The following is a 23,652-nucleotide window of genomic DNA, read 5'->3' on the forward strand; positions in this document are numbered from 1 at the left end:
CTCCCAAAACCCTTGGAATTTTATAAGTGTTGAGAATGATAATGGTGTCTTTTGTTATGTTAATGAGGTGGTTTTTAGAAAGCACCTAAGGTTGGGGGCTGGTTGCCAGTGGAGCCAACCATTTGATTAGAGGGTTGGAACTTTCAGTCCCATCCCCCCAACCTCTAGGGAGGGGAGAGAGGCTGAAGATTGAGTTCAATCACCAATGGCCAATGATTTAATCAAATCATGCCTGTGTAATGCAGCTTCCATAAAAACCCAAAAGGATGGGATTCAGAGAGCTTCCAGTTTGGTGACACATGGAGGTGCTGGGAGAGTAACACACTTGGAGAGGGCATGGAAGCTATATGCCCTTTCCCCATACCTTGCCGTATGTATCTCTTCCATCTGGCTATTCCTGATTTATAGCCTTTTATAATAAACCAGCGAGCCAGTAAGTAAAATGTTTCTCTGAGCTCTGTGATATGCTCTAGCAAATTAATTGAACCTGAGGAGGGGGGTCATGGGAACCTTGCATTTATAGCCAGTCCATTAGAAGTGCAGGTAACAACCTGGACTTGCAATTGGCATCCTGAGTTGGAGGGGGCCATTGGAACCTCCAATTGTAGCTGGTGGGTCAGAAGCACAGGTAACAACTTGGGCTTGTGACTGGCATCTGAAGTTGGGGGGTGGGCAGTCTTGTAGGACTGAGCCCTCAACCTGTGGAATCTGATGCTATCTCTGGGTAGATAGTGCCAGAATTGAGTTGAATTCTCGGACACTCTGCTGGCCTCTGAGAATTGCTTGGTGGTGTGTGGGGAAGCCCCCCGATCATGTTGGAATTGGTAGCAGAACCTATTTAGGGATAAACTCAAGGTGTTGGCAGGGTTGCCTTCCTTCTAGAGACTTTAGAAGAGAATCTGTTCCTTGCCTTTCCCATCTTCTAGAGGCTGCCCACGTTCCTTGACTCATGGCTTCCTTCCATCTTGAAAGCCAATAATCACGTCCCTCGGACCTCTGCTTCTGCCCTCTCCTTCCCTGACTCTCATTCTCCTGCCTCCCTCTTCCATTTATAAGGACCCTTGTGATTACATGGGGCCCACCCAGAAAATCCAGAGTAATCTCCCTGTCTCAAGATCTTTACCTTAGTAACATCTGTAACGTCTTTTGCTGTGTAAGGTAGCATAGTCACAGGCTCCAGGGACTGGGGTGTGGACAGCTTTCGGGGCTGTGATTCTGCCTATCACAGTTGCTAAATGGGGATGCAGGCCTGGTATAGCCAGATCTTGCAATTCATTTCAAGATAAGCTAGAAATATGGATTTTTATACGACTGTGCAGAAAAGAGTTAACATAACAGCAGCCTGAGACTGCTATCCTTAGAAAGTCCTGCTGGCAAGGTTGGCCCTTAGCATCTTGGAACTCCACTCTTAGGGTGCTCCCAGGTAACAGTTAACTGATGAGGAGGGTTTGCTGTGCCTACGCTGTGGGTGTAAACAATACGGCTTATGCTGAACACCTGCTTTTCTTCTTGGAGTCTGGAATTTTGGTATGTGCAAAGTAGAGGTGCTTGTGTGATCAGCGCCCACTAAAAGCCTTGGGAGCTGAGTCTCTAGTGGGCTTCCTTGGGCAGAAACACTGCAGGGAATGTTGCTCCATTTTCGCTTTAGAGGAAAAGTACACCGTGTGAGCCCTCATGGGAGGCAGAGGGCAGAGATTCCTTCAGACTGCTGTGCCTTCTCTCCTGACCCAGCTGTGCAACCTTCCTACTTCACTGTAATAAACCTTAGCTGGGAGTACATCCTTATGCCAAGTCCTGTGAGTCCTTCCAGCAGATCTCCTCGCATGGGAGTGGTCTTGGGGATGCCCCAATTCCTGATTTTTTTTCATATTCTAAACACTATGCGAGTTAACACTGCGAAGGTCAAACAAAACATTTCTGAGAGGAAATCTGGCCTTCTGGCTGCCAATTTGCAACTGCTGGCTTCTTAGAGTTCTGCCCTAATTTTAGTCCCAGCTCTGAAGTGAAACAATTCATCTGACATTTAGCAAATGCTTGCCATGTGCTAAGCACCATACTAGGAACTAGGGACACAAACATGAATAAGAAAAAGTCCTTCTCTTCAACAGGTTTGCTATCTAGTAAGATGGGCATGCACACAAATAATTGCAGCATCATGAGCCACCCACGCTAAAATAAATGAATAAAATGCTCTAGGAATGCAGTCAGCTGCTTACACAGTGCTTTGCTGTGTATGTACACATCCCTAAATGTATCTGGTCCTCACAACCCGAAGTTGTTATCCCCGTTTTACAAATGAAGAACCTGAACCTGAAGGTCAAAGAGGTTTAGGGTTTTGCTAAGACAGCTCAAGTCTCTTATGACACTCACTCTGCTGGGGTGGAGGTGGACAAGGAAAAAAGAGCGTGGGGAAAGTCTGCAAGAGGCCATGCGTCCTGTAATCATCAAGGTCCTTGCTCTGTAGAGACCATGACCCCATTTCCCACAGCAGCCTCACTCTCTGCCCTTGTCAGTTTTCTTTCTTACGAATGAGTCTTGTTCTTCCAACCAGATGGCAAGTCTACCGGGAAGAGAGACCTTGTCATATTTCCTGTATTCCTTTCCACCCCTTGCCTAAGTAAAGTGTCAATTGGCTATGTTGTTGGTCAAAAGTTGCCATTGTTAGTTATTTTATCCTGTTGTGTTGTATTGTCACACAGCCTGGGCCCTAGGGAGCACTATCGTAGCAGAGGCAATCTTTTCCAAGTGACTAGCCTGGGAGACTGCTTTTAAAGGATGTGCCATTGGGCACATGGGGCATTTCCTGATGATTTCCCCAGTGAAGGGAGACAGCTAGAACATGTAAGGTATGTTAAGGGAAAGCAGAAGTAGATCGAAAAGCCCATTCTTGCAAGAAATGAAAATGAAAGGTAGAAAGAAGGAAGAGCTTCTGCTGAGGGCTCCGCCTGACCACTGAGGCAGGTGTTAAGATGCAGGTGGCAGGGGCAGGTCTGTTAAGGTCACGCACTCCACTTTGGCGGCATGGGGTTTGCGGGTTGGGATCCCAGTGCACACCTAGCACTGCTCATCAAGCCATGCTGTGGCAGCGTCCCACACAAAATAGAGGAAGATTGGCACAGATGTTAGCTCAGCGGCCATCTTCCTCAAGCAAAAAGAGGAAGATTGGCAAGAGATGTTGGCTCAGGGCTAGTCTTCACACACAGACACACACTGGACTTTGGGTGGTGAACACGATGCAGTCTATACAGAAACTGAAATACAATGATGTACACCTGAAATTTACAATGTTGTAAGCCAATATGACCTCAATAAGATAATTAAAATTAAAAAAAAAAAAAGATGCAGGTGGCCCATCCTGCACGTGGCTTACAAACAGGATAGGAAAGTCAAAATCAGCCCTGATATCAGAATCTCCATTTTCCTTTTTCCCTCTTCAGAGTCAACATTTTGAGACCTCACAACAATGCTTTCAGGGTGGAATCGTTGTCTGCTTGTCACCAACGAAGATGCCAAGGACTCGGTGAGGTTAAGTCCGTTGCCCAAGGTCACGTAGGGCAGTCAGGATGCGAATCCAGGTCCTGAGAGCTTCAGTCCAGAGCGCCGGCGGTTCTGGCAGCAGGAAAGCGGGCAGGTGGCAGCGGCCAGGGCTCGCTAATAGTGACGGCGATGATGACGGAGCCGCTGACCGGTGGGCAGCTGGGGACCCGCAGCAGATTCCCTGGGTCAGCCCTAGCAGACAGGTTGCGGGGCTTGGCTTTGCGGGGCAGCTTAAGAGATCGGCATCCTGGGGCTCAGGCTGTGCAGCCCCCGGTCCTCGGCCGCCCGCAGGCGTTGGCGAAGGCCAGCCGTCCCGGCCGGGGACCAGCAGGCCGCGTGCCGCTGCAAGAGCTTTCCGGGGCTAGAGCCAGGCGGTCAGCCAGAGCCTCCAGGGAGGCGGGGCGGGGAGGGCACGGGCGAAGGCCGGCTGCAGCCACTTAGGAAGGACAGCCTCTACAGCCTTCGGCCCAAATCAGAACACCTGAGCGACGGGCGCCCCCATGACGCAGGTGCAGGCGGCACGCGCGCTGGCCCCGCGCCCTGCGTCCCCGCAGCGGAGCTGGGGAACCCGGAGCGTCGGCTCAAACCCAGGAGCGAAGGGTTAAAGCCCGGGCGGCTACACCTAACCCAAGTTGGACAGGTGAGAGATCCAGGTCCGGTAGGGGGAGGGGAACCGCCTGACCCCACCCCTCGGGGCTGCCTGCCCTTCGGGGGCGTGGCCTCCGGGCCTCCAATCCCCTATTGGGCGAGCGGAGCGCGCGGGCCCGCCCCTCGCCTATAAGGGCGGTGCGGCACTGCAGCTAGCGCACTTCTCACCGAGACCCGTCACCCGGACTCTACGTGAGACTCACCGCCCGACTCGCCATGGTGAGTGCGGCCCCGCTGGGGTCGCACCCGTCCCCTAATTGCCCCTCTTCTTTTGGGACGCTCCCTCCCGGGATGCTCGGGGCCCTCCATCCCGCGTTCCGGGTCTCGAGGAGATGCGAGGGTTTTTGCATTCCCCCCACCCCCTCCTGGTGACTTTGGCCGAGCCGTGTCGTCCACTTTCGGAGTCTGGGGAAGGGAGATGGCGTGGGGTAGGATTCTTCACTAGCAGAGAGGACTCCTCCTGGAAATCTCCTCCTGCTCCACCAAGTATTTGTGCCCTAACCCTCCGGAAGGGAGTCACGCGGTCCCGCGCCCAGTCCTTTCCGCGGGCGAAGGAGGACCCGCTTGGCTGCCCCCTGTCCCTAGCGTCTTCCCCCTCCCCCCGGTCCTTGGAACTGACTAAACACGTGCTTGGAGCAGGAAGGTGGAAAGGGGTCAAATTACTGGGTCCAGCATCGCCTTTTCCTCCCACTGTGTACATCCCTCCTACCCGCTTCCCCCCCACCCCCGTGACTCAGCACCCCGCTTCTGAGCCAGAAGGGGTGGCAAGAATGGGGTTCGGCCTCGTGAGGCGAGCCGGCCCCTCTGCAGCCAGAGCTCGGGTACGCGGACGGGCAGAGACAGCTGGCGCTGAGCGAGAGCGCGGGCTGAGGCCAGGTTGGGGGGAGGGGGGAGAGGTGTGTAGGGGGGTGGTATTTATAGCCCAGGGACCGCGGCCGAAATCCAATCCTCGCTTTCGGCTGGGATGTAACTGGAAAGAATCTAGAAGGGGGGGGGGGGGGGGGCGAATGCAGGGCCGGGGGGCAGGATGGCGCTCACTCTACCCAGGGCAGGGCGGGTTACCTCCGGGGCCTCACCACAGGTTCCGCTTCCTTTTCTGGGTATTTGGAAACCGTCACCCCGCCATTTCGGTGTTGGGAAGGGAGGCTGGGCGACCCCTGCGCCCGAACCACTTTGGCTCTTTAGGAGTTACTTTCAGACTGGCAGGGTCAAGCCTAGGGCTGCGAGTGCCCCAGTGCCCACCATGCTTATTGCCCCTTATTACCCGCACCTGCCCCTTATTGCCTGCACCTGCCATCTGTGCTATTTGTGTGAGGGCTGCGCATTGATGAAGGTGGTGAAGACACCCAGAGTGTGGGGGGTGGAAGTGGGGAAAGGAGCCAGATGGGATTGATCCCCAGAGCCAGATGGGATTTACAGGTGGGGAGACGGCATCCTGACGGCCAGTGTGGTCAGTTGATGCCAGACTGCAAGGCAGAGACACCTCTGGAGCCCACGGGAAAGAAAGAAGGAGAGTAATGTGAAATTCTAGTTGTTCAACCTCAAAGCAAAGAATTAACCAAGTGGGGGCCTCTAGCTATTACCTCCCTGCTCTGGGAAAGCCTTCTGTGCCTTTTGAGGCTCTTGAGATGCTGGTTTGTGGGAGTAGGGTCAGGAACAGGTGGAAAGTCACTCATCCTTGTCTCAGTTACTGCAGTGTCTGCCCTGCTCATATGCATTTGCCCTTTCTGTCCTCCCTGAGTATCCTGAGAATGTGGCAGGGTCATGAGGAGCCACAGCTCTTTCTTGACAAGGTCCCCATGTAGTAGACTAAGGTTGGGAAGTGCAATGCAGGGGAGCCTGGGCAGGCTGCCAGCCTCTTCTGACCTCAGCCCAGCCCAAACCTCCACTTTTGCCAAGTGAGTCATCCTAGCTGGTAGGTGATAGGGTGGGAGAGAGGCTCATCAGGTGAGGACTTTGGATGTGGGGCTTATGCTGTTTCCCCTCTCTCTATCCCTCAGCGTGAATGCATCTCAGTCCATGTGGGGCAGGCAGGTGTCCAGATGGGCAATGCCTGCTGGGAGCTCTACTGTCTGGAACATGGGATTCAGCCTGATGGGCAGATGCCCAGTGACAAGACCATTGGAGGAGGGGACGACTCCTTCACCACCTTCTTCTGTGAAACCGGTGCCGGAAAGCATGTGCCCAGGGCAGTGTTTGTGGATTTGGAGCCCACTGTAATTGGTGAGAGGAAGAGGGGGTGGAATTGAGGGGAGTGGAGAGTGTCTCTAAGCTTCTCTCTGGAGGGAGGGGGTCTAGACCTGGCTTTCCTGGCCCTGAAAACTTCCCCTGTTTAAAGCTAAAGAAGGCAAACTTATCGCAGGCCGGTCTGGGCAGCAGGTCTGGGTTTCTCCCTCACGCTGGTATCTCAGGCTGGCAGAAGGATGAGCTCTTCCAAACACCCGACCGCAGCCACCAGCCTGGGGGAGGGGGGTCCCTGCTGAGCACAGCCTTGTGGTTTGTGCCCTAATGTGGTTTATGCCCTTCCAGATGAGATCCGAAATGGCCCATACCGGCAGCTCTTCCACCCAGAGCAGCTCATCACTGGAAAAGAGGATGCCGCTAACAACTATGCCCGTGGTCACTATACTATTGGCAAAGAGATCATTGACCCCGTGCTGGACCGGATCCGCAAGCTGGTGAGAATTTGGGACAAAAGGCAGGGAGCTTTAGAGATGATGTTAATGGTCAGGAACGTTTGTTTTTTCCAGATCCATATCAGGGGGTCATTTCTAACTGTATGTGTTCGAGTGTGCTGCTGCTGTAAAATACTCATCTTTGCCCTGACTCCTGAGATATTTTAGGGTTTAGTGGAACCAGAAGATAGTGTTCCTCAGACGCCTTCCCTACCCACATTGCTCTTTTTCTTGTCTTTCAGTCTGACCAGTGCACAGGTCTTCAGGGCTTCCTGGTGTTCCACAGCTTTGGAGGGGGCACTGGCTCTGGCTTCACCTCCCTCCTCATGGAGCGGCTCTCTGTCGACTATGGCAAGAAATCCAAGCTGGAATTCTCTATCTACCCAGCTCCCCAGGTGTCCACGGCTGTGGTCGAGCCCTACAACTCCATCCTGACCACCCACACCACCCTGGAGCACTCAGACTGTGCCTTCATGGTGGACAATGAAGCCATCTATGACATCTGCCGTCGCAACCTGGACATCGAGCGCCCGACCTACACCAACCTCAACCGCCTCATCAGCCAAATTGTCTCCTCCATCACAGCTTCCCTGCGCTTTGACGGGGCCCTCAACGTGGACCTGACAGAGTTCCAGACCAACCTGGTGCCCTACCCTCGCATCCACTTCCCCCTGGCCACCTATGCGCCAGTCATCTCTGCAGAGAAGGCCTACCACGAGCAGCTGTCAGTGGCAGAGATCACCAATGCCTGCTTCGAGCCTACCAACCAGATGGTGAAGTGTGATCCCCGTCATGGCAAGTACATGGCCTGCTGCCTGCTGTACCGTGGAGACGTGGTACCCAAAGATGTCAATGCCGCCATCGCTGCCATCAAGACCAAGCGCAGTATTCAGTTCGTGGACTGGTGCCCCACGGGCTTCAAGGTTGGTATCAACTACCAGCCACCCACTGTGGTGCCCGGGGGTGACCTGGCCAAGGTGCAGCGTGCCGTGTGCATGCTGAGCAACACCACTGCCATCGCCGAGGCCTGGGCCCGCCTGGACCACAAGTTCGACCTGATGTATGCCAAGAGGGCGTTTGTGCACTGGTACGTGGGTGAGGGCATGGAGGAGGGTGAGTTCTCCGAGGCCCGGGAGGATATGGCTGCTCTGGAGAAGGATTACGAGGAGGTGGGCATCGACTCCTATGAGGACGAGGATGAGGGAGAAGAATAGAAGAGCTGCCTGGAGCCCACTCACTATGTTTATTGCAGAATCCTTTCAAAATAAAGAGTCTCCAAGCACGGTTTCTTGTCCCCTCTGTGAGCGCTTGAGCTGCTGCTGCTTCCCCTTTGTGCTGCTTCTGCTGCCGCCACCCTCACTATCTGCTGCTCATGACCCTTTCCATTCTGTGGCTGAAGGTGAGACCTGCCAAAGGGCCCTTGCCAGGCCCAGGAAACAGGACCCTCTTGATGTAAGATCTTAGGGGCACCCAGGATAGGGAGGTAATGAGGACCGAATCCTGGACCAGTCTGTCCCGCCACAAGCTGTTGAAGGATATGTCTTCACTTCCTTTCCAAGTAGGAGTGAAAGTCCAGCACTTTCTGTATTTGAGAGTTAGACTGCTACCCTATTCTGCTGCAGCTTCTACATTCACTGACTCTGGGAACAAGCTTGGCCCAGACACCTCTGTGTGTGATGAGGGCTTGGGAGTGGGGCTGAGCTGGCCAGAGTTCCTGGGCACGGAGCCTAGTCATAAGCTTGGGGGATGGGAGGGAACAAGGGCGATCTCCTCGAGTTGTGTGTGTCACCGCACCTCCCAGCAGCTTTGCATAGCTTACTGTCTGCCTTGCCGCTTTGCTGGGGCCTAGGGCTGTGCCATTAAAAGTCAGGTTGTCTCCCCTCTGTCTGTGCTTTCTTTCTGCCCTCAGCCTCGGCGTAGCTGGTGGGAGCCTCCTGCCAGGACCCTGGGGAAAATCTCAACTTTGCTAATAGGCACCCCAGGGCCCACACTGACATCAGCATGTGGGGGTGTGCACAGCTGGGGGAAGAAGCTTCAATCTCAGGAGCAGGAGATGCCAACCTTGCCCTTGCCTCCCCGCCCTGGTGATTCAGGGACGCAGTGCCCTTCCCTGGGGGACAGGTTTCAAGCCCAGCAAAGGCAGGGCCCCTGTTTACTCAGCAGAGTAGGCAGGAAGTGGCAGCTGGATACTGCCACACCACACTGGCCTCATTAATCATTAACCATGTGTGAGCTAGAACCATCTGGGTGAGACTGGGCCAAAATGGCTGCCACCTCCACTCCTCTTGCCCCCAGGCTAAGGCTGGGAGACCTATTGCATACGTAGCTGTCCCAAAGCTTCCTCAGGTGTCCCCACCCAGAAGCCCTTGCCTGGCAAACCGGCTGGGCTGCTTTGACTAAGCTACCCACCCCTGGGACTGAAGGAAGGAAAGAATGGGTTGAGGGTGCTTTTAGGGGGCTCTGGTCCCAGTTCTTGGCATAGAAGCCAGCTTGAGCCAGAGCAGCTTTAAGTTTTTGACTAAGACAAACTAGAACTGCCCACCGCCAACCAGCCAGCTCTAAGGTAAGGATGCCTGCCTGCTGATGTGGAATGATGGCCACGCCATTCCTGACTCTATGCCAGTCCCTCTTCCCAGGCTGCTCCCCTGGAAATGACAACCAGACTCTGGGCTCCTTGTACCTCTTCTCTCACTGCAGGAATAATGAGACTAAGATGTACACCAAGCTGTTTTCACTTTATTCTATTAATACATTCTCCTGCTCCCAGAGTTGGAGCAGACATGATGGAAGCTCAGCAGTCCTGTTCAGAGCCTTGACAGATTCTATCAGTTTCCCTTTTCCCATCCCCGCTTCCTACCCCAGCTCAGTCAGGCCCCCTGTTCAGTTGTTGCTCTTGGGGTAACAGCAAAAGCAGAGACAGAAGACTGAGCTGCCCCCAACTATAAGAGAGCAGTCCTGGATAGAGTGGACAGATGGCAATGAAGGATAGGGGCCTCTTTCCAAGGCACAGGGGCCACCTTCTCAATGTGGCCACTGGTTTATTCAGATTTGGGTAGTGTGCTGGCCCGGAGCTGAGGGTTGCAGTGCCTCCAACTGACTTAGGAGGAGAGGAATGTGAGGGCGCTGCTGCGGGTCCACAGTCATCATTGAAGCCAGCAGCTGCCGCATTGCTGCAGAATGCCTGTGGGAGGAGGGCAGGGTGACTGCAGGGCACACGTCCCCTGTGCTATGGCTCCAACTCCGTGAATGTCAGGCAGGAGTCTGAAATGCTTGGTGCCCCTGTACCTGCTCACCTGGGGCTCTGCGGGATGTTCAGTTGGTTCTGCACAGCAAGGGCCACACTGTCACCCTTCTGGAACACCATGTCATAAGGACCTTCCCCAAACATCATGGCATATAACACGCAGCCTAGGGACTGAGCATAATTTGGTTATTCCTAGGAAGAGGACCAATGGAGATACCTCTCCTCTTAATTCTGTAGTGAAAGGAGACTACATAAGCTCAAATGTATATACTGACCTTAGCCATGTGGCACCATCAGGGCCCAAAGAAACTGCTGGTGAGCTGGAGGCCTTTGCACCCCTTGCTTAGTCACTGCCTTCAGCCCTGACATTTAACTGTACCCCGGGATTTTACCACTTCCTGAGCAGTTGAGTACAGTGACAGTTCCCAGGAAGGAAGCGGAGGGGGATGTGGACATACATGGTGCCTGGGGCCCCATGCACTAGCAACCAAAGACCTGCTCCTCTCCCCGACAAAAGGTGCAGAGCAGCATTCCTCCCTACCCAGATTCCCACCCACATGCTCCTCACCCAGACATCAGTCCGCTCATCGATGACACAGTGGCTCTGCACGGAGAAGAGCTCCGGGGCCCGGTAGGAGATGGTGCACCGCTGAGCTGCCCAGTCCTGGAACAGTGGCCCCAGAGCTCAAAAGTGGGGTACAGGTCATGGTCATGTGACCAAATTGGGGCCTGCACCAGAAGAGGTCAAGAATGGGGAACAGGTGGGCAAAGGAACCTGGAGACTCTCACCTGCAGGGCCAGAGCCTGGCGGGAGCCCTCCACGTGGATGCATGCTTGATTCATGGAACCCAAGTCCATTAAAACCGGCTGCCCCTCATCTCCAAGCAAGATATTCGTGGGCTTCAGGTCCCTGGAGGGAAGTGGAAATGACCCATGAGTATCCCTGGACAGGGAGGCTGAAATCCCAGGGGGCAAGAATCATGGGGCTGTTCCTTGGGAAGAGAGCAGAGACCTCTCATTTCTCTTGGAGAGGCTCTTCCTTCTGTCTCAGCAAGTACACAGGGCCCTCGCACTGACCTGTGGGCATAACCCTTGGCGTGGATGGCCTCAAGTCCTCTGCAGATACCCAGCAGCAGCTGAAGGATTTGATCTTGAGTCAAGAAGTTACCTTTGTCCTTGAGCCGTTCTATCTCAGTCCATAGTGTACCTCTCTGCAACACAAGTTTCCCCACAGCTGGAGCTGTGTTTCAAGTCTCTGCTCACTGAGCCCGATCCCTTCCCTATGTTAAAAGCCTATCAACCCTTTCACCACACACACCCCACAGTCCCACTAGGGTTCCTCTGAACCCCAAATCTGAAGTGGTCAAACCCAGGACACAGCCTCTGCTTCCTAAAAAGCTTGCCTGGTCCCACAGCCCTTGGTCCTTGGCTCTGCTGGAACCCCCTCTGTAGCCAGGAGACTTTCTGACCTTGAAGAAAGGTAGCAGCAGCCAGGCCTCATGTTTAGCGCCCCGCTCCTTCAGACAATAAGCCACAAGGCGAAGGATGTTGGGGTGATGGAAGAGGCGATGCATGTCTGCTTCTCGTTGGGCATCTTCCCGGTCCTGCTGCTCGTGACACAGGATTCGCTTCAGGGCGTAGAAGTGTCCATCATGTAACCCCTCCACTAGGTCCACATAGCTGAACCCACTGTGGGCCAAAGGGGTCAGTGAAGGACCACAGTCATCTCCCACACTGCTTGGACTCAGAGGAATTCCCTAGGAGAAGAGGCGGGTGCCTTCCCCAATTAGTAGAAACCCTCCCTAAATGTGGCTCTAAGAGACATCTTAAGATTATTACACTTTGAGCTCAAGAGCAGGAACACAGTAATCCCTGAGGTCCTATGGTCCTAACACAGTGCTCTGCACATGACAGATGCTCAATAAAATATTAAATAAGTAACAGTCAACCTTTATCAAGTGCTCTGAACCAGGCACTAGGCGAGCCATTTTATATGCATTATCTCATTTAAATCTCACAGTTCCATCAGTGACAAGATAATTCTCTCCGCTAAGCAGATGAAGAAACCATGGTTTATCAAGGTCACACAAGGTGGATCTAGGAAGTCTGGCTCCAGAATCCAGTTTCTTGACTACCACGTGGCTAGGCTCTGTCAGGTGAGTTAAAGAATAGGTTAGAGGAGAAAACCTTTGTGCCCCTATCATGTGCAGACTGCTGTCCTTCAATCACCATCACCCTGGGGACCAGCTAAGCACTTTCCAAACACTCACCCCTCCCCTAGTTTCTGGATGAAGAGGTAGCGCTTATTGTCAATGATGACAGTTCCTCGAGAGCAGACACACAGCGCGTGGCCCATAGTGTCTCAGTCATCCTCCTCAAAGCCGGTCTGAGGCTGCCAAAGGGTGCGTCCACGTTGAGTGGGCTCCTCCAGGCGATGCCCTGGAGGCCCAGTGGATCATGCTGGAAGGAAAAAACCGGCAGGGTAGCGGGTCGCGCACAATCCAGACGACCCCTGAGGTCTCAATGTGGAGAGCTCAGGCCCAGGTCTCGGAACCTAGAGAAAACGGGTCCTGGCGACGCCAGCTCCAAGAAGCCCGGGGTCAGGCGCCTTAAAGCCTTAGGCCACACAGCGACTACCTGACCGCTTCCTCCACTACCAGCCCACCTTCGGGCGGCCCGGCTCCCACGCCCGTCGGGCCGCAAAGATAGGGCAGAGGGTAGTTCCGGGGGAAGGTGGAGCGAGGCTCGGGCCCACCCCTTGCAGAGCCCACCCCCAGCCTCGGCGCACAGAGTTCGGGGTTAGCCAGCCCAGACTCCCCACTGACCTGGCTCGGGCCGCAGGGAAGTACCAGGGACCGGAAGCAGCGGTTACGTCATCAGTCCGCGCTGGCGTAATGGCCCGCGGTATCCTAGCAACGCGCCGGCATCCGGAGGATGTCTGGGCGTGGACCTGGCAGGTCCGGGGCTGGCTAGGCCTGCAGAAGGACGGGTCCCAGGACCCGCAGAGGGTCCCACACCTGGCCTTCAGTAGGGATCAAGACGCAGGCACCTACGCCAAAGGGGAGCAAAGCCGGGCTCGGCCCGAGGCCCCCAGGACCTCCATCTCCCAATGCCTGAGGTAGGAGGCTTCATCCTTGGGCGCGCTGGAGGATGCAAGGAGGGGCGGGTACTGGCCGCCTGGACCCCTGGAGCTCTGATCAATATAACCTTGGGGGCTCTGACCTGTATCCCACTACCCTAATCTCAGTGGTTAAGAGCTCAGGCTCTTGAACCAGACTAGGGTCTAAATCCAGTCTTAACAGCCTACTAGCTGTGTGACCTCGGACCAGTTACGTAACCTCTGGGAGCCTCACTTTCCCTAACTATAAAATGGGTATAATAGTACCTAAGATTAAGTGCATGAACAGTGAGATCAGACTGCCTAGTTCAAATCCCAGCTCTACTAAAGTAGTTGTGTGACCTTGGACAGGCTACTTAATATTTCCGACCCTCAGGTTCCTCATCTGTAAAATGGGAATGATAATTATCTACCTCGTGGAGTTATTTGAAGATTAAATGAGATGTAAAGTGCTTAGCACAATATCTGACACACAGCTCTCAGTAAGTGTCAATAAACAGAAATAATAATTATTATTGCCCTGGTCCTCACATCCCAGGCTTGGGACTGTGAAGGCAGGAGGTCATGGAAATTGGCAAATTCCCAAGCCTTGGCACCAGGCAGTTGTCCTTGATATCTCTTGCCCAGGCAGTCAGGGATAAATTGGAAGAGGGGGGCACTTCCAAAGAAGATGGAATGGGCTAGATGTTCTCTTTTACTGAAACAGGGCTCTCTAGGAAAAAGATCCCTTTTGTAACCTGCTACATCCCTCTGCCCCCCGCCCCCCCGCTGCCCACTTCACATCACTGGGAATTTCTTCCTACAATTTTCCTTGGTTCTGAACCTGTTTTAGCCCCCTTATTCTGACATTCATCTATATTTAACCTGCCTGGCCCTGGGCTAGAAGTTGAGGATTCAAGGGACAAGGCGCTCCCTATCCTCAGGGAGCTCAGCCTAGTAGAGCACTGCTTCTCAATCTTGAATGTGCGTAGGGTCACCCAGGAATCTTGTTAAAATACAAATTCTGATTCTATAGGTCTGAGGTAGGACTCTGCATTTCTAACAAGCTCCCAGGTGACGCTGATGAAGCTGGTTCAAGATATAGAGGATTTTACACACTAGTAGAGTCGTGGGTGGCTGCAGGCTGGAGACAAAGTCCAGGCTAATTGCCTGGCAATTTGAGGTGGTCTCCGCCCCCTTGCTCACTGAAGTTCCCTCCCAGGAATCCACCACGTGACCGCCGGACCGCAGTCTCTGACTACAGGACCTCTGTAAGCGCCATGGCTCCCAAGAAGCCGCCCTGCCTTCCCTCCCTGCTGCTGCCGCTCCTGACGCTGCTTCTGCCCCGGGTAAGATGAGAGGATTGAACCGGCCGGCTGGGTGCGGTGAGGTGGGATCGGATCTGGCAGAGGAGAGAAAGAAAGTGAACATAAAACAATGGGCAGGGCTAGTTCCATCTCCTCTGCTCTTGGCAGAGGCTGACCCCCAACTCCAGACCTCTGCTGAGCATGGTCTCTCCCTTTGCAGGCAGACACTCGGTCGTTCGTAGTGGATCGGGATAATGACAGATTCCTCCTGGATGGGGTCCCGTTCCGCTACGTGTCTGGCAGCCTGCACTACTTTCGGGTACCGCGGGTGCTTTGGGCAGACCGGCTTTTCAAGATGCGAATGAGTGGCCTCAACGCTGTGCAGTTGTAAGAAGTGCTCCTGAGAGCCATGGAGGGGTGGGATTGACTCTTCCTACTACCCCCGGAAGAAGGGGGTCGGGACAGGAAGACTGGCTGGGTATGAGGAGGGATTAGAGCTCCAGGGCTTCCAGGCCAAGTGTGGGAAAGGGCCGAGGGACCTCCTTCCAACAGCTTCCCAGAGGTTCCCTGCAAAGCCTGAGCCCTTGGGCCTCCCCGGCACCTCCCTACCACCGTGGGCCCTGTTAACCTCTTCCTTTCTCAGTTATGTGCCCTGGAACTACCATGAGCCAGAGCCTGGGGTCTATAACTTTCATGGCAGCCGGGACCTCATTGCATTTCTGAATGAGGCAGCTATAGCGAACCTGTTGGTCATACTGAGACCAGGACCTTACATCTGTGCAGAGTGGGATATGGTGAGTTAGTTGGAGAAGGAACAGAGCCACAGCCAACCATGTGCGGATCCTAGACTACACCCGTCTGCCCACGTGCTCCGGCCACTTCCAGCCCTCTACGCAACTTCCTCTCTTCTTACCTCCCTGCTCCACTCCCAAACAAGAAAACCTAAATGCTGCTTTGTTGTCTTTATGTTTGTCTCAGGGGGGTCTCCCAGCCTGGTTGCTTCGAAAACCTAAAATTCATTTGAGAACCTCAGATCCAGGTGAGTTGAGACAAAAGATGTAACACAGAAAAAAAGCAAACAACAAGAAAATGAGTCATTTGGGTGCCCAAAACAGAAGGGACCATCCCCAAGTTGGAGATCATTCATTCGAATATTTATTGAGTGTGTCCTTCATGCCCAGTAGGATGCTAGAAACTGGAGGACCAGACAGACCCAGTCCCTGTGCAGTGAAGCTTATAGTGAAAGAAACAGGTTCTTAAAAAAACCCAAAAACCTCTAAGATTATTGCAAGCTCTAAAGATACCACACAAGAAAATAGACAAAGAGTTGAGATCGTGAATAACAGAGTGGGCCTCTTTTAGGGAGGGAGGTGAGAAAAGGCTTTTCTGAGAAGGTGACATTTCACTTGACTCCAGGGAAGAGAAAGCTCTGGTCATATGAAGAGTGAGGCGAGAACGAGCAGGTAGAGGGAATGGTATATTCTAAGGCCCAGAGATGGGAAAGAACATGGCATGGTTGAGGCCAGCATGGCTAGAGTATAGTGGATAAAGCAGAGAGCAGTACGACATGAAATCGGAGATAGATAGGGACTGTTAACATGGGACCTTGTAGGCCATTGTGAGGAGTTTGCATTTCATTCTAAGCACAGTAGAAAGCCATTGAAAGAGTATAACCAGACATATCAGGTTTGTTTTCAGGTTACTTTAGCCTGGACGTGGAGAGTGGATTGAGGGGAACAAGAGTGGAGGTGGAGAATCTAATTGGGAGGCGATGGCTGTAGTGGTTGAGGAGAGAGATGATGGCTCCTGACTAGGGTGATAGTGGTGGAAATGGAAAGAAGAGGGCAGAATTGAGATACAGGTTAGAGAAAAAAAATCACCAGGATTTGTTGATAGATTTTGATGGGAACAGGTGGGGACAGTGTGGGTAGGGTCTGCAAAGAAAGGATTCAAGTTTCTGGCCAGTCAAGATGGTGGTGTCATTTACTGACACAGGGAAGATCTAGAAGACTAGGGGTGGCAATGGGACAACTTTTGGAGGGAAAAGCAATACTTCTGGTCATGTAAAATTTTTATCGTATCACACTCAAGCGAGGATATTAAGTAATAGGATGTGTGAGTGTGGGGCTTGGGAGAGCTCTGAGCTAGAGATATAAATCTGGGAGTCATCAGGGTAAATATGGCGTTTACATCCAAGGGTATTGGGACATCACCTGGGGAAAGAGCATAGAGAAAGAAAGGATGGAGAACTCAAGATTAAGCTCTGAGATGCCCAATATTTCAAGGAGTTTGGATTTCATTTCAGGTGCAAATAGGAAGTCATTAGAGCAAGGAAATAATTTTATCTGATTTATTCATTTTAAAAAGATTACTCTTGGGCTGGCCCAGTGGCGCAGTGGTTAAGTGCGCACATTCCGCTTCGGCGGCCCGGGGTTCGCCGGTTTGGATCCCGGACGCAGACATGGCACTGCTTGGCAAGTCATGCTGTGGCAGGCGTCCCACATATAAAGTAGAGGAAGATGGGCATGGATGTTAGCTCAGGGCCAGTCTTCCTCAGCAAGAAAAGAGGAGCATTGGCAGTAGTTAGCTCAGGGCTAATCTTTCTCAAAAAAAAAAAAAAAGATTACTCTGATTAATGCCCTGTAGCTGCTGGGGACTCTCCAGGGACTGCTCCACTTCTTAGGGTGCTGGAGAGCTTTATGCCCCCTATAGCACTTCCCAAACTCAGTTGACCATGAAATACATTTAAAATGATAAAGTATCAATAGAACACCAACATACAATCTTTGTTTTTCTCAAGAAAACTAGCGACCTCTTCATTGCTAAATCCATGGTGATTTCTTAGGCCTTGTCGTCCTTGACATACAGGCAGTATTTGGCACACTTGATCACTCTGTCCTTTGAAATACACTTTTCTCTCAGCTTCCATGACACCACACTTACCTGGTCCTTGCCCCTGCCCCCACAATCTTTCTGACCACTCCTGCTCTGTCTCTTCCTGCTGCTTCTCTAGTTCCCTTTCTGCTAAATGCTGGAGTGTTTTGGAGCTCAGTCCTTGGACACTTCTCTTTTCTATGTTCACTCCCTAGATGATCTCATCCATTCTCATGGCTTTAAATTCCGCCCAGTAGCTAATAACTCTGAAATATGTATCTCCAGTCAGGACCATCCCTTGGCCTCCAAAGACGTATATCCAGCCGCCTGCTTGACTTCTGCCTTTGGAGATCTAAAAGGCTTAATGAGGGGCCAACCCGGTGGTGCAGTGGTTAAGTTTTCAGGCTCTGCTTTGGCGGCCTGGGGTTTGTGGTTTGGATCCCTGGCGTGGACCTGCACGCCACTCACCAAGCCATGCTGTGGTGGCATCCCACATAAAAATAGAGGAAGACTGGCACAGATGTTAGCTCAGGGCCAGTCTTCTTCACCAAATAAATGAATGAATGAATGAATGAATGAATGGCATAGTGATACAGCTAAACTCCTGGTATTGCCTCCCAAACCAGCAATTCCTACAATCTCCCCATGTCAGTTAATGGTAACTCCATTTTCCAAGTGATTGGGCTAAACACTACAGTATGTTTCATGCCTTTCACACCCCATATTCAATCTATCAGAAAATCCTGTCAGCTTTACCCTCAAAATATATTGAATTCAACTACTTTTCATCACCCCCACTGCCACCTTCCTGGTCCAAACCACCTCTCAGCTGGATTATTATTTATTTATTTTTTGGTGAGTAAGATTCGCCCTGAGCTAACACCTGTGCCAATCTTCCTCTATTTTGTATGTAGGATGCTGCCGCAGCATGGCTTGATGAGTGGTGTGTAGGTCCACACCCAGGATCCAAACCTGCAAGCCTCGGGCCACTAAAGTGGAGGGCGTGAACTTAAACCACTATGCACCCGGGCCAGCCCGTTGGCCAGATTATTTTAATAGTTTCCCAACTGGTTGCCCTTCTTTGCCCCTCGCCCATGTAGTCTATTCTCAATACAGCGGCCAGGGGGATCCTGTTAAAATAGAAGTTTAATTATATATATCTCAGATCATGTCATTTCTCTGCTTAAACCTCTGCAAAAGGTTCTCATTCAGAATATGAACCATGGATTCCTTAAAATGGTCTACTAAGTCCTCCCACTTGGCCGGTCACCTCCCTGACATCTGTTCTCCTCCTCATTGTTCACTGGCCTCATTGCTGTTCTTCAAACCCACCAGGCACATTCCTGCTTTGCATGAGGTGCTCCCTCTGTCTTCCTGCAGAATCTCTTTCTCCAGGAGGCGTTCCCTGGGCCGTGCTCTAAAATTTAAGCTCCCTTACCCACCAGTTTATATCTTCCTTCCCAGCTTTATTTGTCTCCTTGGCATAACTCACCATCTTTATTTAATTTATCATCTGCCTCCCTCACTGGAAAGGAAATTCCATGATGGCAGAGATTTTTGTCTGTTTTGTTCTATTTTGTATCCCTAACACCTGGAACAGTGCTTGGTGCATGGTCAGCAACCATAGATATTTGCTGAATGAGATATAATGTATGCCTGGATTAAAGGAGGCAATAAAACCTAGACCTCCTTTATACAGAACACAAAATGTAAAAGAATTAAATGTTTTAAGAATACGAAAATATCCTCCAAAATATCTTTCACTGAACTCGCCTTGGAGAGGCTGCTCTCTGCTAGGCATTGTCCTCAGTGATAGCGATGTAGCAAGTGAACCTGACAGACAAGCTTCCTGCTCACTGGTGGAGGAGACCAGCAGGAAGCAATTACAGAAAGAAATGCTTCATTGTAATCTGTCAAGTGCTTGAAAGAGGAGTATGAGGTGATGCGAGAGTGTGTAACAGGGGGATCTACCCTAATCTGGAATAGCAAAGGTGTTCTTGAGGAAGTGAAGTACGAGTTAAGACCTGACACCTGAGTTGGAGTTGGCCAGGAAGGAGGGCAGGGAGACAGTGTCAGGCAGAGGTAGTAACTTGCAGGAAGACCCTGAGGGTGAATCCACAAAAATCACAAATAGGGGGGCCAGCCTGGTGGCGCAGAGGTTAAGTTCGCACGTTCCACTTCTTGGCGGCCCAGGGTTCGCCAGTTCGGATCCCGGGTGCGGACATGGCACCGCTTGGCACGTCATGCTGTGGTAGGCATCCCGTGTGTAAAGTAGAGGAAGATGGGCACGGATGTTAGCTCAGGGCCAGTCTTCCTCAGCAAAAAGAGGAGGATTGGCAGTAGTTAGCTCAGGGCTAATCTTCCTCAAAGAAAAAAAATCACAAATAGGAGTTGAGAATTTAAGGCACAATACGTGTTATAATAATCTTTCACTTGACAGCTTCAGTCATCTGGACTGTCAGTTATAGCAGGGTACAGGTGAGACATTCTACATTTCTCTGAATTACCATGTATTTATTGATTCTCAATAATTTATTGATCTCAAGTATTTATTGATTATCTAATAATAGCTCTCAATCTCAAGTATTTATTGATTATCTAATAATAGCTCTATATGATGTACTTAACATTTTTCTTACATTTAAAAAATAAATTTACAAGAAATACAACTTTAAGGTTTCCTATGCTCCAATTTCATTGCCGTGCAAAAATATAAGTGCTTAGGGTTGAGAGTTTCTTCTGACAAGAGTAACTGCTCCCAGATTTAGTTGGGGACAAGTTGGATGCAAACTGCAGCCCTGAGTTCAGGCAGCACTGAAACTGCTAGCACTGATGCTCGCGGTGGGGGCTCCGGAGGTGGTGGTACCCTAATGAGCAGAGCACTGCTCCTTCCTTTAGACTTCCTTGCTGCAGTGGACTCCTGGTTCAAGGTCTTGCTGCCCAAGATACATCCATGGCTCTATCACAATGGGGGTAACATCATCAGCATTCAGGTACAAGTGGAAAGTTGACTGGGCAAGGGAAAGGAGGTGCCGGGGTCCTGAACCTTCTCCACCTCATAGCTGAGCTCCGCTTCTCCTGTCCCCTGGCAGGTGGAAAATGAATATGGTAGCTACCGGGCCTGTGACTTCAACTACATGAGGCACCTGGCTGGGCTCTTCCGTGCAATACTAGGAGACGAGATCTTGCTCTTCACCACAGATGGGCCTGAGGGACTCAAATGTGGCTCCCTCGAGGGACTCTATACCACTGTAGACTTTGGCCCAGGTCTCCTGAGCAAGAGTGAGGAGTGGAGTTGGGGAGGAGGCCCCTCTGCTATGATGTTTATCTTTCACCTTTGCCTCCTCTCTGCAGCTGACAACATGACCAAAATCTTTACCCTGCTTCGGAAGTATGAACCCCATGGGCCACTGGTGAGGAGCCAGAGGGAGGGCAATCAAAGCGAGAGGCAGGATTGGGATGGGTCATGCTCACCTCCCATCTCACTCACGGTTCCTTTCACTTTACACGCTAGGTGAACTCTGAGTACTACACAGGCTGGCTGGATTACTGGGGCCAGAATCACTCCACACGGTCCGTTCATTCTGTAACCAAAGGACTAGAGAACATGCTGAAGTTGGGAGCCAGTGTGAACATGTAACTGGAGACACTGGGGCCAACATGAATCTGTTAACTGGGTATTGGGGATGAAACTTAAGATTCAGTGGGTCAGCTATTACCTTTCCTCCCACCCTCCCCCACTTCAGGTACATGTTCCATGGAGGTACCAACTTTGGATACTGGAATGGTGAGTCCAGATAGTCCCTGGGGTGGAAGCAGGGAAGTAGCAAGAATCAGAATTTGAGAGCTGGTAGATTAGGATGTCTAGAAGCTGGATATGGCCACCACTGCTCCCTCTGATGGCAGAATTCTCTGTATGAATTTCTTTGCTTAGTGTCTGTCATCCAAAAGATATATTGAATTAATTAAATTGGTTTGACCCCAGGTGCTGATGAGAAGGGACGCTTTCTTCCAATTACCACCAGCTATGACTATGATGCACCCATATCTGAAGCCGGGGACCCCACACCTAAGCTTTTTGCTCTTCGAGATGTCATCAGCAAGGTGCCCTACCACTTGACTAAGCGCCAAAGGCTTTTATTAATTTTGGGGAAGGGAGTGCCCAAACTGTTTGTAAAGGGATCCCATAAATCAGTGGTGGTGGTTGGGGCCACAGAGCTCTCCAAGCATCCCATGGAAGCATTTCTTACCCTCCCAAATGGGAGTACCTGGGGAGATACACACAAGTTATATACAAAATTACTGGATCTTCAGCATCCCCTGAAGCTTTTACCTGGAACCCAGGTTAAGAACCCTGAGCTAGGATCTTGGAATAGGGGTTGTTCATTTGGTTTTCTTATGGCTCCTGAGAGAATTTGGGCTCAGTTCCAGGAAATTCCCTTGGGACCTTTACCTCCCCCCAGCCCCAAGATGATGTTCGGACCTTTGACACTGCACCTGGTAAGCTCCTCCCCATCTTTTCTCTGATTCTACTCCTTTTATTCTCTAAATAGCCCAGCCTGTCCTGCCCTCAATTCTGATACTTCCCCCTTATTCTAATAGGATGGGGATTTGCTGGCTTTCCTAAACTACCTATGCCCCCAAGGGCCCATCTATTCAATCTTGCCAATGACCTTTGAGGCTGTCAAGCAGGTAAGGCATAACCTCACATCTTGTGAGTACGGCAACCTTCTTCAACAGCTGTAGCCACAGGTTCCCTCAGCTCAGCATCTTCCGCACAGCAGCTTTCTTCTCTCTCAGTCAGTCTTAAGTTACTCATTCTACCCCACCCAGGACCATGGCTTTGTGTTGTATCGGACCTATCTGAGCAATACTGTTTCTGAGCCAACACGATTCTGGGTGCCAAACAATGGAGTCCATGACCGTGCCTACGTGATGGTGGATGGGGTAAGCCCGTTTCCTCTCCTGCCTAGCACCCTTGAGCCTTAAGACCCCATATCTACCTTTTCCCATTGCCTGCTCACATTTGCAAGGGGTCCAGGGATAAGCTGGGATGAGGAAAGGTTCAACTAAGGATAAGGTTCCAGAATGTATGACTAACTGACAGAAGGGCTACAATCTCTTTGCCCTCCAAATAAGCATCCTAACCTGGCTTCCTGTGTGGTGGCCACAAGCTAGATGCTGGGTCCTGCCTCTCATAGATACTCTTATCCACAGGTGTTTCATGGTGTTTTGGAACGAAACATGAAACACAAACTATTTTTGACGGGGCAAGTGGGGGCCAAACTGGATGTCTTGCTGGAGAGCATGGGGAGGCTCAGTTTCGGGTCGAACACCAGTGACTTCAAGGTAAGCTAGTTCTGCTAGCCCCCTTGCACCCATACTCTTACTGGCCAAACTCCCTTGGAAAGATAGGAGTCTAATGAAAGATAAATAAGAGTCACGTCCTTAGGGTTAGGGAACAAAGTAGTGGCTTGTGGCATCTAGACGTGGCCACCAGCTGCACCCCAGGGCTTGCTTAAGGACCGTCTGGACCTAGAGCTTAGTGAATGATGGATGCTCATTTGCCTTCTCCACAGGGCCTCACAGAGCCACCAGTTCTGGGGCAAACAATCCTTACCAGGTGGCTGATGTTCCCTCTGAAAGTTGATAAGCTTGTAAAGTGGTGGTTTCCCCTCCAGCTGCTGAAAAGGTCACATCCTCAAACTCCCTCTGGCCCCACCTTCTACTCCACAATGTTTGCAATTTTAGGCTCAAGTGGAGACACATTTCTCTATCTACCTGGATGGACCAAGGTATTGCTGACTATGCTGGTTGGGGTGGGGGGTGGCGTGGGAAGAGAGGAAAATCCTGTAGGAGGCTGATTATTCCTGATTAGAAACCCAACGGGCTAATTCTGCCCCCGAGAGCTGACCCTTTATTTTCCTCTCTCCTCCCTCTTCCCCAGGGCCAAGTCTGGATCAATGGGTTTAACTTGGGCCGCTACTGGACAAAGCGGGGGCCACAACAGACCCTCTACGTGCCAAGACCCCTGCTGTATCCTAGGGGAGCCCTCAACAAAATCACATTGCTGGAGCTGGAAAATGCGCCGCCCCAGCCCCAAGTCCAGTTCCTGGACAGGCCCATCCTCAACAGCACCTTGCACAGGACATATGTCTATTCCCTCTCAGCTGAGGTACAAAGTGACCCTGAGCCAATGCAGCTAAGTGGGCACTGAGGGAGAGGTAACCCTTGGACCTGGGACACAGACTGGGCAGGATCCCTTGGTGC

General features: G+C 51.7%; 3 protein-coding genes across 8 annotated transcripts; 2 read left to right on the forward strand and 1 right to left on the reverse strand.

Annotated features, from left to right (window-relative positions):
* The first annotated feature begins 4,269 nt into the window (after window positions 1-4,269).
* On the forward strand, window positions 4,270-8,144 carry LOC124228911 (tubulin alpha-4A chain). The gene is made up of 4 exons (XM_046643955.1): window positions 4,270-4,404; window positions 6,186-6,408; window positions 6,715-6,863; window positions 7,103-8,144. The coding sequence occupies exons 1-4, from the start codon at window positions 4,402-4,404 to the stop codon at window positions 8,072-8,074; spliced, it is 1,347 nt and encodes a 448-aa protein (XP_046499911.1). The 5' UTR covers window positions 4,270-4,401; the 3' UTR covers window positions 8,075-8,144.
* Window positions 8,145-9,576: 1,432 nt separating this feature from the next.
* Window positions 9,577-12,972, reverse strand: STK16 (serine/threonine kinase 16). 3 transcript variants are annotated; one of them, XM_046643956.1, is made up of 8 exons: window positions 12,930-12,972; window positions 12,375-12,564; window positions 11,574-11,793; window positions 11,182-11,315; window positions 10,894-11,014; window positions 10,673-10,768; window positions 10,154-10,275; window positions 9,577-10,041 (listed from the first exon to the last, which is right to left on the reverse strand). In XM_046643956.1, the coding sequence occupies exons 2-8, from the start codon at window positions 12,458-12,460 to the stop codon at window positions 9,903-9,905; spliced, it is 918 nt and encodes a 305-aa protein (XP_046499912.1). In that variant the 5' UTR covers window positions 12,461-12,564; window positions 12,930-12,972; the 3' UTR covers window positions 9,577-9,902. The 3 variants fall into 3 exon arrangements, with proteins under 3 accessions (XP_046499912.1, XP_046499913.1, XP_046499914.1); XM_046643957.1 differs by lacking the exon at window positions 12,930-12,972 and adding an exon at window positions 12,770-12,792; XM_046643958.1 differs by lacking the exons at window positions 10,673-10,768; window positions 12,930-12,972 and having other exon boundaries at window positions 12,375-12,910.
* An 11-nt stretch (window positions 12,973-12,983) lies between these two features.
* On the forward strand, window positions 12,984-23,599 carry GLB1L (galactosidase beta 1 like). Of its 4 annotated transcripts, XM_046643952.1 has the most exons (17): window positions 12,984-13,222; window positions 14,424-14,550; window positions 14,729-14,895; window positions 15,152-15,302; window positions 15,487-15,547; window positions 20,281-20,375; window positions 20,475-20,649; window positions 20,737-20,795; window positions 20,897-21,018; window positions 21,129-21,169; window positions 21,368-21,486; window positions 21,808-21,882; window positions 21,985-22,074; window positions 22,216-22,329; window positions 22,600-22,731; window positions 22,962-23,177; window positions 23,330-23,599. In XM_046643952.1, exons 1-17 carry the CDS (start codon window positions 12,999-13,001, stop codon window positions 23,597-23,599), a joined length of 2,238 nt encoding a protein of 745 aa, XP_046499908.1. In that variant the 5' UTR covers window positions 12,984-12,998. The 4 variants fall into 4 exon arrangements, with proteins under 4 accessions (XP_046499908.1, XP_046499907.1, XP_046499906.1 ...); XM_046643951.1 differs by having other exon boundaries at window positions 20,475-20,795; XM_046643950.1 differs by having other exon boundaries at window positions 21,368-21,882.
* Window positions 23,600-23,652: the final 53 nt, after the last annotated feature.

The sequence above is a fragment of the Equus quagga genome, chromosome 17, assembly GCF_021613505.1.
Source record: "Equus quagga isolate Etosha38 chromosome 17, UCLA_HA_Equagga_1.0, whole genome shotgun sequence".
NCBI classification, from domain to species: domain Eukaryota; kingdom Metazoa; phylum Chordata; class Mammalia; order Perissodactyla; family Equidae; genus Equus; species Equus quagga.

Excerpts from the sequence above, each read along its gene's own strand:
- LOC124228911 (XM_046643955.1), top strand. Across the intron at positions 6,409-6,714 it reads TTTGGAGCCCACTGTAATTG|ATGAGATCCGAAATGGCCCA; the intron begins GTGAGAGGAAGA and ends ATGCCCTTCCAG. Across the intron at positions 6,864-7,102 it reads TGGACCGGATCCGCAAGCTG|TCTGACCAGTGCACAGGTCT; the intron begins GTGAGAATTTGG and ends CTTGTCTTTCAG.
- STK16 (XM_046643956.1), bottom strand. The coding sequence starts at position 12,460 with ATGGGCCACGCGCTGTGTGTCTGCTCTCGAGGAACTGTCATCATTGAC. Across the intron at positions 11,316-11,573 it reads TGCTGCTACCTTTCTTCAAG|AGAGGTACACTATGGACTGA; the intron begins GTCAGAAAGTCT and ends CTTGTGTTGCAG. Across the intron at positions 10,769-10,893 it reads GCCAGGCTCTGGCCCTGCAG|GACTGGGCAGCTCAGCGGTG; the intron begins GTGAGAGTCTCC and ends CCACTGTTCCAG.
- GLB1L (XM_046643949.1), top strand. The coding sequence starts at position 12,999 with ATGGCCCGCGGTATCCTAGCAACGCGCCGGCATCCGGAGGATGTCTGG. Across the intron at positions 15,548-20,280 it reads TTTGAGAACCTCAGATCCAG|ACTTCCTTGCTGCAGTGGAC; the intron begins GTGAGTTGAGAC and ends TCCTTCCTTTAG. Across the intron at positions 21,019-21,128 it reads TTGGGAGCCAGTGTGAACAT|GTACATGTTCCATGGAGGTA; the intron begins GTAACTGGAGAC and ends CCCCCACTTCAG.